The following is a 15,526-nucleotide window of genomic DNA, read 5'->3' on the forward strand; positions in this document are numbered from 1 at the left end:
AATTGATAGCTGTTAATAAAAATTAAGGTTCACTAAATAAGTTGAAAAACAAAATAATAAGAAATACATATTAGATGAAAGGATATAAAGCGCCACCAACAAAAATTTACACCAACACCTCCTTTTCCCTTTATATATAAAAAAATAATATATAGGTAGTAGTAAATATAGCATAGATTATATAAGGCAGAAATTGTAGTACGCTTACATTTGGATATGCGCGGGAAGGAATAGCCATATGCATATAGCATTCCCCATACTAAACTAATGTATTATATACCTTCCTGGATTCCAGTAAAAAAAAAAAAAAAAAGAGTAGAGCAACTCCCATCATATTGCAGAGTCTAGATCGTGTAAAAGAAAGTGCAAAGACTAGGGTGCATTCGATTTGAATAGAGTTCGAATAATGCACAATTCGAAATTGACTCGACATAAAAATATTTGATCTTGAGTTCGACTTCAGTTTACTTTATTCGAACTCAAACTTGATTTTGAATTTAATTAAATCTAATCGATTCTAATCAATTTCTATCGAGTCCATTCAAGCTCGCATAATAAAAATTAATATTTTATATATAATTTTAAATAAATAATATAATCGACATTTTACAGCAATAAAAATAAAAAATAAGAAATATATATTATAAAAAACTCGATTAGGCTCATTGATCCTTCATGTACAAGAATTTGGAACTTGAGTTCGATTTGTGAGATCAAATGAGCAACTCAAATTCCAGTTTGAACTCGATTAAAGTGAATTCAAATCGAGTTGTTGATTGAATAGTTTGTAAGTTCAAGTTTAGCTATTTGATTTAGCATCACCCTTAGTGAAAACTAGTGAGAAGGTAAGAGTGGGGTTTGTTATTGTTGGCCTGTGTAGGTGTTATTAATTAGCATTAAGTTAAGTGCTTATTTCACCTTGCTAATTGATTTTTATTTTCTAAACTATTTGTTGTTGATGGTACGGTACAACTGCAAAAGATACCACTTTGTAGATGCATCAGTTTAAACTAGTGTTTTGAAAATCGGATTGGATTGACCGATTTGATCAATCAAACCACAAACTGGTCATGTCTTCGCTTCGATTCAGTGAATAATTTGAAAAATAAATTGAACCGATCGAACTAAGTTTTTTTTTTAATAAAAAACTGTCATTAAAAAAAATTAAAAATAAAATTATGTTTTTTTAAAATAAGGTGTCAATTGCCGAAAACAATTATGCAATGACAGAAAGAAATGGAAAAAATTATCCTCGTCATTGTATAGCATTGTGCGGCAACAGACAGGTTAAAATCTTAAAAAAGTTTTTTCTTCCTCATTGCATAATACTATGTGGCGACTGAGAAACATTTTTTTTTTAAAAAAGGTGTCAAACAAAAGAAGGACAAAAAAAAAAAAGTTCCCCACATTTGATTGGAAGAGGTCCCCGAAAACCCCCACTTTTGAGATATTTTTTTTAGATAATTTTGAGAAATTAGCCCTTCCTTTTCTTGTAATTCTTTCATTTTCTCTCGTTACTTAATTTTAATTTTCTTTTTCCTATTTCAAAAATTCCAAACAGGCTCTCTAGTCGCATTGTTAATTTAAAAAAAGAAGAAGAAGAAAAGTTCGAATTAGGTTGAGTTGATAATGTGACGACCTTGAGACTTAACAACCAGAGTATTTATTATCTCTCGTTTTTTTTTTTTTTTTTAAATTTCTGTTTCTTTTAACTTTTAGTGTCCATGTTTTAGTAGTAGGTTGATGTATATATAAATTTTTTGAAAAATCGGGATGTTGGAGGAGGTTATAGCCGGACGAGACAACCCACCCGTTGTTGCGGCACTCTGAAGATATAGTACTACGAGGAGAAGGGGTACTTAGAGAGTAGAGAGAGAACAAAAGTAAACAAAGAAAGAAAGAAATGAAGTAGATGTTGATGGGATCGCACCAGCAACGACTACAGCGACGACATCAGCAGCAGCAGCAAAATCCCAACCATCACTAACTGAACCCCAAATTACATCAATTAGAGTGAGACATCATCCCCCAAACCCCCATTTTCCTCTTTGCTCTTCCTCATCTCATCTCATCCCTTCGCATCTGTGTTTGTTGTGCTACTGCTACTATTCATATTCCATCAACCATCCCATTCTACTCCCATCTCATGTCTCCAGATCTGTATTTCCCTCAGGTTTCACCCTTCTCCTTCCTCTAATTGCTACTATTTCAGGTAAACCTCCCTCCCTTCACCTAATTTGCTTCTCTCTCTCTCGCTCTCTTATTCCTTTTGTTATTATTATTTTTCCATTCTCTTTGCTTTCTCATTCTCCATTGGTTATGCCCCCGATCTTTGGGTGTTTCTCTCCTTTTTGCTCCAAATGGTGAAATGGGTCTGCCTTGTTTTCTTGATTTCATGTCAAAGTTTGTACTTTTGTTTGAGGTCTGCCATTATGAACTGGATAAATGTATGCCAATTTACATAGCTGTCTGTTATGGTAGGGTTATCAAATTTAGGCAGTTTCTCCTCGAATTATTTCTCGCTGATTTGCATTCCTGGACTGCCCAGAGCTCAGAATGACTCGGTTGAAGCTTTAACGGTGGAAGGGGAAAATATACAAAAGGAAACCCTAGTGGAGTTGTTACTTCTTGGTCTGGTATTAAAGAAAAAATAGAAAAAATAGAAAAAAAAATGTTTTATTTGGTTTGATCTAAGTCCCAGCTGTCTTACATCTCCATTTGGCCTTGCTGCTGACTTGTCTTTATTGATTTTGAAGAAAACGAAATGCCAATCCTAGCTGTTGACTTGCTGCTGACTTGCGGTTCTTTGCCCTAGCTGTTGCTCGCTTCACGTTTGCAATATCTATTTGTGTATGTTGATTTATGCTTCTTTATGGAAAACTTTTGGTTTTGCAAAAGATGCAACAGTTGTTCTATGTGATCTACCCCCGATTATCACTAATCTATCAAGGCTGTCGAGTTGGTGTCTTTTTCAGGCTTTGTTTTGTCGACTTTCTCTACTTACATTTGTCAAAGATAGTGTGCATATATTAGAACATTCTTAGATGCTTGTTGCTTCCAAATCTTTCATATGTTTAGTATTTGTTATGGTATCTGTTGATTATCTGTCTCTCTCTGCCTTCCTTTAACGTACTCTTTTGACCATCCCTATATTATTTCTTTCAAACTCATAGTGTGCTTGTTTGGGGTTTGTGTAGGAGTGTGTTGGATCAAATGAACGTAAATTTGTTTTGAGATCTATTTGTGAGAATCATAGTTGTGGCTATCCCCATGTAAATGATCTATTGGTTATAGTGTGGGTTGTACACTTTCATTGAAGAAACTTCCCTGAAATTAAGTCCGTGAATTTGAACTTTAAAACTTAGGTTTAAGCGTGAAGAGGGACCAATTGCAAGGGCTTGTCCTACATGATGTGCATTACTGTGAATAGGAAGTTCACAAAATATTTTGGGACTCAAATTGCAAGAAAGAAAGTTTTTGCTTCATGACATTCATCGTGCATTTTGAGATTTTTTTCTCAATTAGTGATCTACCCTCTTATTTGGTTCATGCTACTGAGATATGGATAGCCATCCATTTTCTTCTTTGGATAATGAGGGAAAGCAGCTTCTGTTGCCACGTAATGACTGGTGCATGGTTTGTTTCTCAGTCAATTTGCCAGTTATTGTTATTGATTGCACACACCATAATTACCGTGTTGCTCTTATTTCAATAATTTTGTCGTGCATTCTGCAACATGAAGCATGTTTTTGACTGACAACATTTTCCTTGGCTCATATGGGGATATTAGATTTCAGAGCCACACATAACAGCTGCTACAGAACTTGTGCTTCATAAGTGCATGATAAGAACTCGGGATGGGTTCTAGATTTCCATCTCATCAGCTGAGCAATGGCTTGTATGTATCTGGCCGGCCTGAGCAGCCGAAAGAGCGGACACCAACCATGAGCTCTGTGGCCATGCCATACACTGGTGGTGATATCAAGAAGTCTGGAGAGCTTGGAAAGATGTTTGATATTCCTGTTGATGGCTCTAAGTCACGGAAATCTGGACCTGTAACCAATGCTCCTTCAAGGACTGGATCATTTGCTGGAGCTGCCTCACATTCAGGACCAATCAATCCTAATACTGCTGCTAGAGCCAGCTATTCCACCTCTGGTCCAGTATCATCTGCAGGAGCATCTGGTTCAGCATCAATGAAGAAATCAAATTCTGGGCCTTTGAGTAAACATGGGGAACCTATAAAAAAATCATCTGGCCCACAATCTGGTGGGGTCACCCCCCTTGCCCGCCAAAATTCCGGTCCACTCGCTCCAGTTCTTCCTACAACAGGACTAATTACTTCCGGTCCAATCTCTTCTGGTCCGTTGAATTCATCTGGTGCCCCACGTAAGGTCTCTGGTCCTTTGGACTCAATGGGGTCAGTCAAAGTACATGGTCCTTCTGTTGCTAACAACCCAGCTGTGACTACTCTTAGTCAAGAAGATGACTATTCCTTCAAGAGGAATTTTCCAAAGCCTATCCTGTGGGCAATGATCTTGCTGTTCATCATGGGTTTCATTGCTGGTGGCTTTATCCTTGGAGCCGTGCACAATGCTATTTTGCTCATTGTTGTTGTTGTTCTCTTCGCCATTGTTGCGGCGTTATTCCTTTGGAATTCTTGTTGGGGGAAAAGAGCTATAATTGGTTTCATTGCCAATTATCCTGATGCCGAATTGAGAACTGCAAAGAATGGGCAATATGTCAAGGTTTCAGGGGTAAGTACTTGTTAATTCTGATTTATAGTACTTCTATTCTACTAAATTTTTTATTCGTTTCCATAGTTGAATTGGCGACATCATGAATCACCCCCAAAGCTATTCTCCGTACTTGTACCATAGAATGTTCAGCCTCGCAGAGGCATGAAAATGAAAAAGATTCCAGTTCCTCTGAGAGAGAGTTACAAGGCCCTTCCATTCAGTGTTGTCTTCTACTGTAATGTAGGGACATACGAATAGCTATCTCAATCTGACTTCGTCTTGAAACAAATGCTTGGGCCGCGACTAACATCTACCATGTATGAACGCCTGTCTTGAAGGTCTATGGTCCTAGCGGCCAATAACTGCTATGTTGCTCATAAGCTGATGCTAATCCAAAGACCACTATTGGCTTTTTGCTGGCCAACAAATAGCAACTTCAGAATGGTTACATCCTCTTTTCCTTCTGTATCCCCATTTCCCTGGAAGGAGTGCTATCAGTTGGAGGAGGATGTATTTGGAGCTTGGGCAAATTTGAATTCTGATTCAGCTTTAGATGTTAGAGGCCGTGTGATGAGTGATCCTGCTTTCATTTTGTTTTATAGAAATTTAATTAAACAATAATGGTTTTGGATTGCTTCAGAAATGTTTTTGTGTAAAAAATGCATAGGATTTTTGGCCATTCTTATTAGTGTGTTTTACCTCATTGTGTTTAGCCTTTTCTCCTGTTGCTGGACTTTTATTGAAGTGCCTTTTATAGCTTTTGAATTTGGTGGTTTGATCTCCTATGCTAATGGTTAAATTATGGTCAAACTGCAAAGGTGGTGACTTGTGGAAATGTACCCCTGGAATCATCCTTCCAAAAGGTGCCAAGATGTGTCTATACTTCTACAAGTTTATATGAGTATCGAGGTTGGGACTCAAAAGCTGCAAATCCTACCCATCGTCGTTTTACGTGGGGGCTTAGGTCATCAGAAGTACGTTCCTGTACTTAGCTTCTCAATCTTTTTTAATTACATACAGCAATATTCTTTTTTTTCCCCTTTTTGGACAGGTAAGAAGCCTTCTTTAGGGTAGCAGAGTTCTATCCCGATCCTCTTTTCTTGTTACATGCTAAAAAATTTTTAGATGTTTCTGGTGGTACATGCTTTTCTTGTTGCATTGCAGGGATCATGACAAAGATTTTGAGAATTGCTCTATGTTTGACTTATTTGCAGAGGCACGTTGTTGACTTCTACATCTCTGATTTTCAGTCTGGTTTGAGAGCTTTAGTTAAGACAGGCTATGGTGCTAGGGTGACTCCTTATGTGCAGGAATCTGTCGTTGTTGAAGTCAATCCTTTGAACAAGGAGCTGTCTCCTGATTTTATCAGATGGTTGGGGGATAGGAATCTTTCGAGCGATAATCGAGTGATGCGGTTGAAGGAAGGGTAAGCCTTCTTATTCATCAAAATTAATGCCATGTTGCCAATGTACTTGTGAAGTTTCATTGTAATACTAGAAGTGCTCTCCATATAATTAATGGAGTGATAATTCAAATCTGCTCTGGCCTTGTTGTGGTACAGTTTTTGATGACTTGCATTCACATTTTAGAGAAGCTACATAACCTAAGGTAGAATTGTGAACCGTTTAACCATAAGGGGGATTAACACAAAAAAGAAAAAGAAAAAAGAGGAAACTGGAAAAGAACGAAAAAAAAGGGATGATGCTTTTTCCATCTGCTGGGGTGTCTGAAATGCTTTTTTTTTTTTTTCGTGTTGGCTTAGGTACATTAAAGAAGGGAGCACGGTGAGTGTGATGGGAGTTGTGCAGAGAAACGAGAATGTGCTGATGATAGTTCCGCCTCCAGAGCCGTTCACAACAGGATGCCAGTGGAGCAAGTGTATCTTTCCGGCAAGCTTAGAGGGTGTGGTGTTGAGCTGCGAAGACGCATCAAAGATAGATGTGATCCCAGTATAATTAAGTGGATTTGGTTTCGTTTCTTAATGACATCGACTGGTTTTGGGTAATTTGCTTTGTGAAGGTTTGTTGTCTTGCAATATAGGTAGTGGTTGTAGAGGAGTGCAAAAATATAGTGGTTGATTGAGATGTCGTTAGTTTGTGCATGGTTTTTCTTTTCTCTCTTTCTTTCTCTGCTTTTTTTTTTTAATTGTTAAATCCTTTGAGTAAGGGGGGTTTCATTTTATTAATTTCTTATACTAGCATGAAATGAAAGGTTTTGTACCGGAATGGTTTATATATAGTAGCAATTGGAAAACTTGATGCTGTATATACATGCTTGAGCAGATTCTATTTGTTGGTGTTGGTGGTACTTGATATATTTGGCAAAGAGGGTGGAGAAGAAAGGCAATGGTGTGGGGGGGGATGGAATTGGATATGATATGATTAAAAGTCTATGTGTGTGTGTGTGGTCTTATCCTAAGATAAAAAACTGCCCACCCAAAATCCCTTAGTGTGTTTATTTTATTTTATCAGACGGCAACAACTAGTTTAGTCTGCTTCTAGTCTAACCTATTTTAATAGGGGAGAGGTTTAACGGGATCACCATCGGATCAGATGAGTGTATTATGCAAGACGATTAGTGGTACATTGATGGCAGACAATTGATGGAAAAGAATGTTTGAACTCTTGACGTTCCTTTTATCAAGATTTTGAAGTCTTTAATGGTGGCCAACAGCTTAAAGCCTAAAGGATCAATGGTTAAAATCCCTTCGTGTTGGAGTGATTATAGTTAGGCAGCCATATTTGAAGTACCAAAGTACGCTACATAGCTATCTGGTGGGATTGGAAGGATTCCTCTTCTACGAAGCCCCAACCTCCAAGCACATGTACTATACAAGAGTCGAGCGACCAAGCTTGGCTACCTTAAAAAATGAGTAGTTAAATTCTCTACATAACAAAACAAAAATAGCACACCAATTTTTTCTTTTTGTGTATAAAATATCATAATTTCATTAAAATTTAGGCACCAGTGACCATTTAAGTGGTAGGGAAAATGGCATTTTTGGTGCCTAGCAAATTCGATCCTTTATCTGTCACTGTGATCATTTTAGTTTTTTATTTCTATCAAAAAAATATGTGATTTCTAATGAAAATTTGAAAAATTCTAACTGAATTAGTGACGTGCACTGTTAAAAATGATCGTTCAGGGGTCATGTCTTTTTTTTTTTCTTTATATGTCACCGGATACCAATTTTTTTTTTTTTTTTTTTTGGTTTAACCAAAAAAATTGGCTAAGACACGAGAGACCAACGTGGCCATTTTCTTTGTAGTATTACGAAACCGCGGAACGCGTAATACATTCATACCCCAAAAAGGAAAAAAAAGAATCAATGTGCAGGACGACAGCGGGAGCAGATGGTATTTGATTTCTGTGAGTATTCAATTCAAAGTCTGGAGACACTTGTGCGCACATATAATTTGTCACATTTTATTGATTATTAAAGGGGCGAGAATGGTAATATAATGATTGTAAGGATGAATGTGTACATCTTCTATGAATGAATTGGTGAGGGAAGAAGACGAGTGGATGATGATGATGATGATGGGTCATGGATCATAAACGACTGCTATTATATTTCATACTACAACAACAACAGAGAAGATGATGACGAGATCGCGACGTTGTTGATATTCAGATTTGACATATGGGGTCGGGGAGGCCAACGGCAGCTACCGCCAAGCAGCATAAAACCGCTGCCGCCAAGAAATTGGTGTTGCCCTGCATAATAGGCCTACTGGGTTTTGCTCTAATCGCAGATCTACTTTGGGCCGCCTCTTCTCCTTCTCCTGCCTCCTCCTCCTCCTCCACGCCCTTCGTCCTCATCTCCCATTCTCCCTTCCCCAATCACACCCATTCCGCTCCCGCTACCTTCAAGGTACCCCTCCTCCTCCTCTTTCTCTCACCTTTCCTTCTTTTTTTTTTTTGCCCTCCACTGCAAATTTCATATCTTTAGAGCAAACAACCAAAATAATGATAATAATAAACTCATAAACCCTAACACGAATATTTAGCAGCAACTCTAATTCTGATTTTTCAGTATTTATATACAAAACCCCAGGCTGCTTTCTACTGCTACTGCTTCTGCCTTTCTTTCTTTTCATTTTCCGAGTGCTTTATTTCCGCTTTGTGTATACTCTCATTTATGCAGGCCAAGGACGCCGCCGACAAACATGTAAAGACCAATCAGAGGTTACTATCGGCTACCTTTTCCGATTTGCCAGCTCCCCTCTTGGAATGGGAGAAGATGGCCCCTGCCCCCGTCCCTCGTCTTGACGGTGCTGCCATTCAGATCGGCCATCTCCTTTATGTCTTTGCCGGATACGGAACCATTGATTATGTAAAACCCATTCCCACCTCTCCTTTCTTACTCTCTCTCGATTTACACCGTATATTTCCTACCTCAACTTGATTCACTATATCATCCCTTTATCTCTCTGCTGTAGGTGCATTCTCATGTGGACATTTATAACTTTACCGACAATACATGGGGAGGAAGGTTTGATATGCCTAAAGAGATGGCCCATTCACATTTGGGTATGGTTACAGATGGGAGGTATGTTTATGTAGTTACTGGGCAATATGGCCCTCAGTGTAGAGGGCCTACTGCACGAACATTTGTGCTTGACACACAGACGCAGCAGTGGAGCAACATGCCTCCTCTACCTCTCCCTAGGTATGAATGTTCCATTCCGCCTGGTTAGTTTTATTAATCTTCGATTTTCTTGAGCTTTCAATCTATTTATTTCTTTTGCATGACTTTGTCGTCCAAATGCCTCGTCTTGTCCTGCTTCTATTTTGAGTTGTGAATGCTCAAGTTGTCATTCTTTGTTGTGTGTGCCAATTCTGGTATTTGGACTTGGTTTTCTTGGGGACTAAATATTTCTTGTCTAGCACATAGTGTTGCCCTCCGTCTTACTTAATGAAGAGCATGTTTGAAGCTGCACCTTTACTTTCGAGCGCAAGTTGGGTGTTGAATGGCCCTCTCCTATGGTTGTTAAAATGAAAGATGTGATGTGATTTTCAGCATGTACTGAATTCACTTTCCACTAGGTGTATCCCAGAACGCAACTGTGGTGTGGCTGTCACTTCTGTACATGTCTTTGTTAAAGATTTACTCAGATAATTTCAGGTATGCACCTGCAACTCAACTCTGGAGGGGAAGACTTCATGTGATGGGTGGCAGCAAAGAGAATCGTCATACACCTGGATTAGAGCATTGGAGTATTGCAGTAAAAGATGGCAAAGCTTTAGAGAAGGAGTGGCGGACTGAGGTTCCCATACCCCGTGGTGGACCTCACAGGTTTGTTCCCACTACTTACCTGGAATTAATTGTATGTCACAGTAAATAAAACAGTTAATCTGTTTGTGGGGGTGAGAGTAATGGCGGAGAAGAAAGTTTGTTCAGGTTCTGTCTGTAAGAGTTCCTTTTTTTCATTGGTTTATTTTCCAGAGAGGTTAGATTTCACTACATAAAAATTTAAGTTTGCATTTGGTTTCTTCTCTTATCTGTGCAATCGCGCTTTCTGTTGCTGGGAATTTAAATGTCAAATTATTTAGAAAGATCAGATTTAAACATGCAAGTGTTTGATTTGTAAAGATTTGAATTTATTAAGGAGTCTATTCTCATGTTAACGTGACCATTCTATGTTGCTTGAATTTCTGATGTAATTAGACAACAAAGTTTTGTTAGCTCAAATTTGGTTTCACAACTGTATTTATGGATGACTACTGTTTCCGTCAAGATATGCTAAAACAATGGAAGGTGAAGAACTTATCTCTGATATTTATCGTGCAATAGGGCTTTATTCTATAATTGATGGAGATTTTCTTAAAAGACATTAGAGAAAACACTAAGGACGATTCAGAAACACTAGTTTTTCAATTTGCAGTTGTAATTTCAATGGAATTTCCAGCACGAGTGAATGATCTTGTTGTTTCTGGTGTAAAAACCACATTCATGTAGGGCTTGTGTTGTGGTTGATGATCGATTGTATGTCATAGGTGGTCAAGAGGGTGATTTTATGGCAAAGCCTGGGTCTCCTATTTTTAAGTGCTCTCGCAGGAATGAGGTAATATACTTCTTTCACCTACATTAAGCACTTTTACTCATGAAATAAAAAAAAAAGAAAAAAAAAAAGAGCAGCATAGTGCTTTATTCTTTTACCAATTATGATTGTGGCAAGTGTCATTTTCTCTAATTGGACTTAATTTTTAATATCTCATGACATCGTTAGTTATGAGCTGATTTATTCACTTCTTCTTTAGTAGTAGACCGAGAATTTTGTCTAAAGCAAAGTGAATGTTTTGGAAACATCTAAGATCTATTCTAAAGTATGCAGCTTGAGACTCTTACAGGTTGTCTATGGTGATGTTTACATGCTGGATGATGATATGAACTGGAAGGTCTTACCGCCTATGCCAAAGCCTGATTCACACATAGAGTTTGCTTGGAAAATTGTGAATAATTCAATCATTATTGTTGGAGGCACAACAGAGAAGCACCCTGAAACAAAGAAGATGACGCTTGTTGGAGAAGTATTCCAGTTTCAGTTAGATACACTGGTATGCTTAATGTCTAAAAAACTTGATAATTAATGGTCTAATGTTTTTGAGGCACAACAGAGAAGCACCCTGAAACAAAGAAGATGACGCTTGTTGGAGAAGTATTCCAGTTTCAGTTAGATACACTGGTATGCTTAATGTCTAAAAAACTTGATAATTAATGGTCTAATGTTTTTGATGCTAGAAGACGCATCTTCTCCATGGGTGAAGTTCAGCCAAAAAGCCCTTAGTTAAGCTTGTTACCCGTATTCAAAAACTTAGGAAAAAAGTATATAGCCTAGACAAAGACATCAATCGTTGCTATTCTGCTGATGTTTTTCCTGCAATCTTTTACCAAACTCAGCAGATGTAACATTGGAGATGGATTCTCAACCCCCCCTCTCTTTCCTCAAAAAAAAAAAAGTGTCTTGTGTGCTCATACAAGCATAAATGTGTACATGTATTCAGCATAATGTGGTGGTAAGCCTAGACTCTCCAAATGCAAATCCGTTACAGCAGGTGTTTGCTTTTGTACTGTGTTAGTCAGTTCTTGAGTATTCTTGGGTCTCTTCTATTTCTGCTGCTGGTTATTTGCAACCGATTTTGCTGGTATCTTCTCATGAAACTTCTTTCTTGATCTGTATTTGACTTTCTGAAATATTTTTCTTTATTTGTTTGTTTTGTTTTCAATCCTGGTTTTGGACTGCTAAAGAAATGGTCAGTCGTGGGAAAGCTTCCTTATCGAGTGAAAACTACTCTTGTTGGCTTTTGGAATGGATGGTTGTACTTCACGTCTGGACAACGAGACAGGGGACCTGATGATCCAGCACCAAGGAAGGTCATTGGGGAAATGTGGAGAACTAAGTTACACTTATGAGTTATTTTTTGCCAGTTATTTTAATGTATTCAGCATATCTGCATTTTTTCTTTTTGGTAAGTTTAGAAGGTAGGTTATAGTGATAATGATTTGTTTACATCGTCTGGAGGAAATGAAAAAGGGGTTGGGAATTGTGGGAGGGAATAGTTCCATTTTTCTGATTACTTTTGTATCTTTGCTGGTATGAGATCGATATGTAGGATTGATGGTTCTTCCAAAGGGGCACACACAAGCATGACTTGGCTCGCCGAGATTCATGAACTTGTAGCAGTGCTCCCGATAAGATGTCAACCGAATGTTGTATAATACTGTTAGAATTGCTTCCTTAATAGTATACAGTTTGGTTTCTTTTTTATCGAAGAATCATGGGTTTGCTGGGGATATGCACGCACGTTCCCATTCTCCATCGCTAGTGTTGTTAATTCCATACTTTATAGTAGCACAACTCAAAAATACAGGCGTATATGATATGATACAGCAGAAATCAAAAGCTGAAAAAGACCACCTAATAACTGGCAGGAAAAGATGGTCCCAAAAACATCCGGAATTCATCAGCCTTAAATTGCAGCGCTAAGGTCAATTCTGTTCAGGGCATTTCCAACTACCATCCGAAAAGGCAAATAACCACTCTGTTCGGCCAGGAGTTCCCCGGTTAGTCCTCTTTTTTTTTTTTTTTTTGCCTTTTTAATCAGCAAACCAGTCGCTACTCCTATTTACAAGCTTCTATTTAATGAAGCACTTCCCTAAAAAGAGCTGCTGCTACTATTTACAAGCTTCACAGATTTGCAGCATCCACGATATCTGGCATCATCAAACCCTTTTATAATACTGTATAAACGTTTAGGACAGAAGCAAAAGCTCCACAAGAAAAAGGCTGGAATCAAACCTCAACCCGGACAATTCAGCAGGCTGAAGTACGCCATCCACCATCCCACCAAAGACGTACAAGTAGCGTCCTGAATTATCCGCACAAGTTTGATGAAATGATCTGCACATGGGATTATCACCCACTGCTCTTAGCCTCTTCCACATTTGTGTGAGCAGTCCCGCCCGCGGGAGAGTGATAATGGGTTGCCTGTATGAACTGACGTCCAAAAGCCAAAAGTCATCCTTCCTGTGCCTGCATGAATCCTCGCCTCCATAAATAAGCAATTGACCTCCTAAGATGAGTGTGGCCGAGTGACCAACTCGTGGAAGGGAAAGTCCATGTGGGATACTTTGCAAGTCAATTGGTAACTGTAACCATCTCCAAAAACAACCCTCGTATGCTTCAAAGAGCCATAGATCGTTAAGCACGTCATAACCCAATCCCCTTCCACCAAATAAGATTGTTCGTGTTCCCCCAATATGAGTTAATGTGTGCCCTGAACGAGATGGAGGAGATGGATGAGTCACAACTTCTACCCAAGTTCCAAAACAAAGATTTTCTGACAGATCTAAAACCCAGGTATCACCCAGCCTAACACCAGACGTTCCAATTCCGCCATAAATAAGCATCTTCCTCTTGTCAATGCAACACCCAGCATGAGCACCCCGAGGTGGGGGTGCAACTGAACCCACATCAAGCAGTCTCCAGGACAATGTCATACCGGATGTCTCATGCAGAACTATACGCCCAATCCAGGTGTCGTTCTTCCGGACCGCATTGTCATTGATCCCTCCAAAGAGGACGAGGGAATCGCCAACTACAACACACGAATGCCCAAATCGTCCGCTTGGGATGTCTGAACTGATCTTTTGCCACTTCAATATCCTCCTCAAGTCATTGCCCATATATGCTACCCACGTATCATCACGATGCCGACCTAAAGGAAGACAATACGAATGTCAGACCATTAAAGTAGAGTAGGATCAACGTAACATAAATTAGAGACTCTAACACATTGATCCAGCTGATTCATTTTGGACTAGGGTCCAACAGTTTTTTTTTTTTTTTCGGAAGATCATGCTCAAAGAATCCAAAATTGAAAGAAAACACATTTGCGAGTTGAGTTCAAGTCACCAAGGAACTAACTCATAGCAAGAAAATGTTATGATATGACGTCAAGGCTAAGATGGATCCAACAAGAAAAGCAATCACAGAATCTGTGAGCTTATATGCAAAACCAGGGTTGGAATTGGGAAAAGAACAAGAAAAGCAATCACAAAAGAACAATCTTTAGGGCCAAAAAAAAAAAAATCATCTTTTGCGTACCCAAAAAAAAAAAGAAAAAGAAAAGAGGAAAAGAAATAGGGCAAAAGAAAGAAATACTTAAAAGAAAAACGAGGGAGTTTAGTTTTCTTTTTCCTTTCATTTTAAAGAAAGAGAGAGACAGACCTCCCTCGCAGCCGCCACCAAAGAGAAGCAAACATCCAGACACAAAATTAAGTGAATGAGAAGCTCTTGGGCTGGGGACCATGTCGGGGGCTGGCGGTGTTGCAGGTGCAGCAGCAGCCAAGAGCCTCCGACAATAGACAGAATCCAACTGGTGGAGCTGCTGATAGAGGTTCTGCCAGGCGATGGGGATTGATGGGTCATGGGCCTTGATGAGGTCATCGACGGAGGAGGAACCCCAGTCGCGCCTGCAGATGGATTCCCAGAGAGCGTCGGAGTAAGTAAGAGACCTCAATCTTCTGCAAGTCATCCCAAAGCAGAGGATTGAGTCTATTGGAAGACGCAACAAGATGGAGAAGATGTGGTCATCCGGTATTCTGCACACTGTCGCTGCTGCTGTACCTGGTGATGATGATGATGATGATGATGATTCATTGCTGCTGCCGTTGCTTCTTCTTCTTTCAGCCATGGGTGGGCGGCAAGAGGGACTATCGGAGCAACCTGATTGCTGTCTGTCTGCAACCCTTTCCCTTTCCTTTCCTTTCCTTTGCTGATGCCTGCTGGGCTACTGATTGGTCTGTCTCTTTACTCTTGTTTTGGTGGTGGTGGTGGTGGGGGGCCACTGCAGTGCCCACTGGGACACTCTCGGGTGTGGGCAGAGGGGAGAACTCTCTAGTTTTTTTTTTCTCTCTCTTTCTTCCTCCTTTGATACCACAACAACTACTGTAAATTTCCTCTGTAGTTTGTCTCTTCTTCGTCTTGCCTTGTTCTTTCATTTTATCAATCAGTTGGCCACTGATTGGTCTCCACTTGTATCCGGCAGATTTTGTTAATCTACTTCACCGGCAGTAATTCTGGTTAATACAACATAACCGTCCTTTGGATGAAGAAAGGAGGAATACTCTTTTTTTTTTTTTTTTTTTTAAAGGCAGGTAAAGTAGTTAGTTACTTCTTCTTCTTTCCTTACAATTGCTGCCGCTATTCTAGTAATCACGACTACAATCTGGAGCTTGCTGACACCATTTTCTTTTCTTTTTTTTTTTAAGCAAAGTCCAA

General features: G+C 39.2%; 3 protein-coding genes across 10 annotated transcripts; 2 read left to right on the forward strand and 1 right to left on the reverse strand.

The window, feature by feature from the left end:
• The first annotated feature begins 1,808 nt into the window (after positions 1-1,808).
• On the forward strand, positions 1,809-7,030 carry LOC113767388 (uncharacterized membrane protein At1g16860-like). 6 transcript variants are annotated; one of them, XM_027311467.1, is made up of 8 exons: positions 1,809-2,013; positions 2,174-2,212; positions 2,482-2,636; positions 2,757-2,850; positions 3,791-4,757; positions 5,558-5,713; positions 5,954-6,165; positions 6,502-7,030. In XM_027311467.1, exons 5-8 carry the CDS (start codon positions 3,858-3,860, stop codon positions 6,692-6,694), a joined length of 1,461 nt encoding a protein of 486 aa, XP_027167268.1. In that variant the 5' UTR covers positions 1,809-2,013; positions 2,174-2,212; positions 2,482-2,636; positions 2,757-2,850; positions 3,791-3,857; the 3' UTR covers positions 6,695-7,030. The 6 variants fall into 6 exon arrangements, with proteins under 6 accessions (XP_027167268.1, XP_027167263.1, XP_027167267.1 ...); XM_027311462.1 differs by having other exon boundaries at positions 1,809-2,212; XM_027311466.1 differs by having other exon boundaries at positions 1,809-2,212; positions 2,549-2,636.
• Positions 7,031-8,031: 1,001 nt separating this feature from the next.
• LOC113767779 (kelch repeat-containing protein At3g27220-like) lies at positions 8,032-12,519 on the forward strand. Of its 2 annotated transcripts, XM_027311968.1 has the most exons (8): positions 8,034-8,613; positions 8,887-9,075; positions 9,182-9,411; positions 9,868-10,038; positions 10,702-10,807; positions 11,094-11,223; positions 11,352-11,428; positions 11,992-12,519. In XM_027311968.1, the coding sequence occupies exons 1-8, from the start codon at positions 8,383-8,385 to the stop codon at positions 12,154-12,156; spliced, it is 1,299 nt and encodes a 432-aa protein (XP_027167769.1). In that variant the 5' UTR covers positions 8,034-8,382; the 3' UTR covers positions 12,157-12,519. The 2 variants fall into 2 exon arrangements, with proteins under 2 accessions (XP_027167770.1, XP_027167769.1); XM_027311969.1 differs by lacking the exon at positions 11,352-11,428 and having other exon boundaries at positions 8,032-8,613; positions 11,094-11,300.
• A 50-nt stretch (positions 12,520-12,569) lies between these two features.
• LOC113767778 (F-box/kelch-repeat protein At1g51550) lies at positions 12,570-15,360 on the reverse strand. 2 transcript variants are annotated; one of them, XM_027311965.1, is made up of 3 exons: positions 14,474-15,360; positions 13,043-13,961; positions 12,570-12,957 (listed from the first exon to the last, which is right to left on the reverse strand). In XM_027311965.1, the coding sequence occupies exons 1-3, from the start codon at positions 14,937-14,939 to the stop codon at positions 12,900-12,902; spliced, it is 1,443 nt and encodes a 480-aa protein (XP_027167766.1). In that variant the 5' UTR covers positions 14,940-15,360; the 3' UTR covers positions 12,570-12,899. The 2 variants fall into 2 exon arrangements, with proteins under 2 accessions (XP_027167766.1, XP_027167768.1); XM_027311967.1 differs by having other exon boundaries at positions 12,570-13,961; positions 14,474-15,359.
• Between the last annotated feature and the right edge of the window lie 166 nt (positions 15,361-15,526).

This window comes from Coffea eugenioides, chromosome 4 (genome assembly GCF_003713205.1).
Source record: "Coffea eugenioides isolate CCC68of chromosome 4, Ceug_1.0, whole genome shotgun sequence".
Taxonomy (NCBI): domain Eukaryota; kingdom Viridiplantae; phylum Streptophyta; class Magnoliopsida; order Gentianales; family Rubiaceae; genus Coffea; species Coffea eugenioides.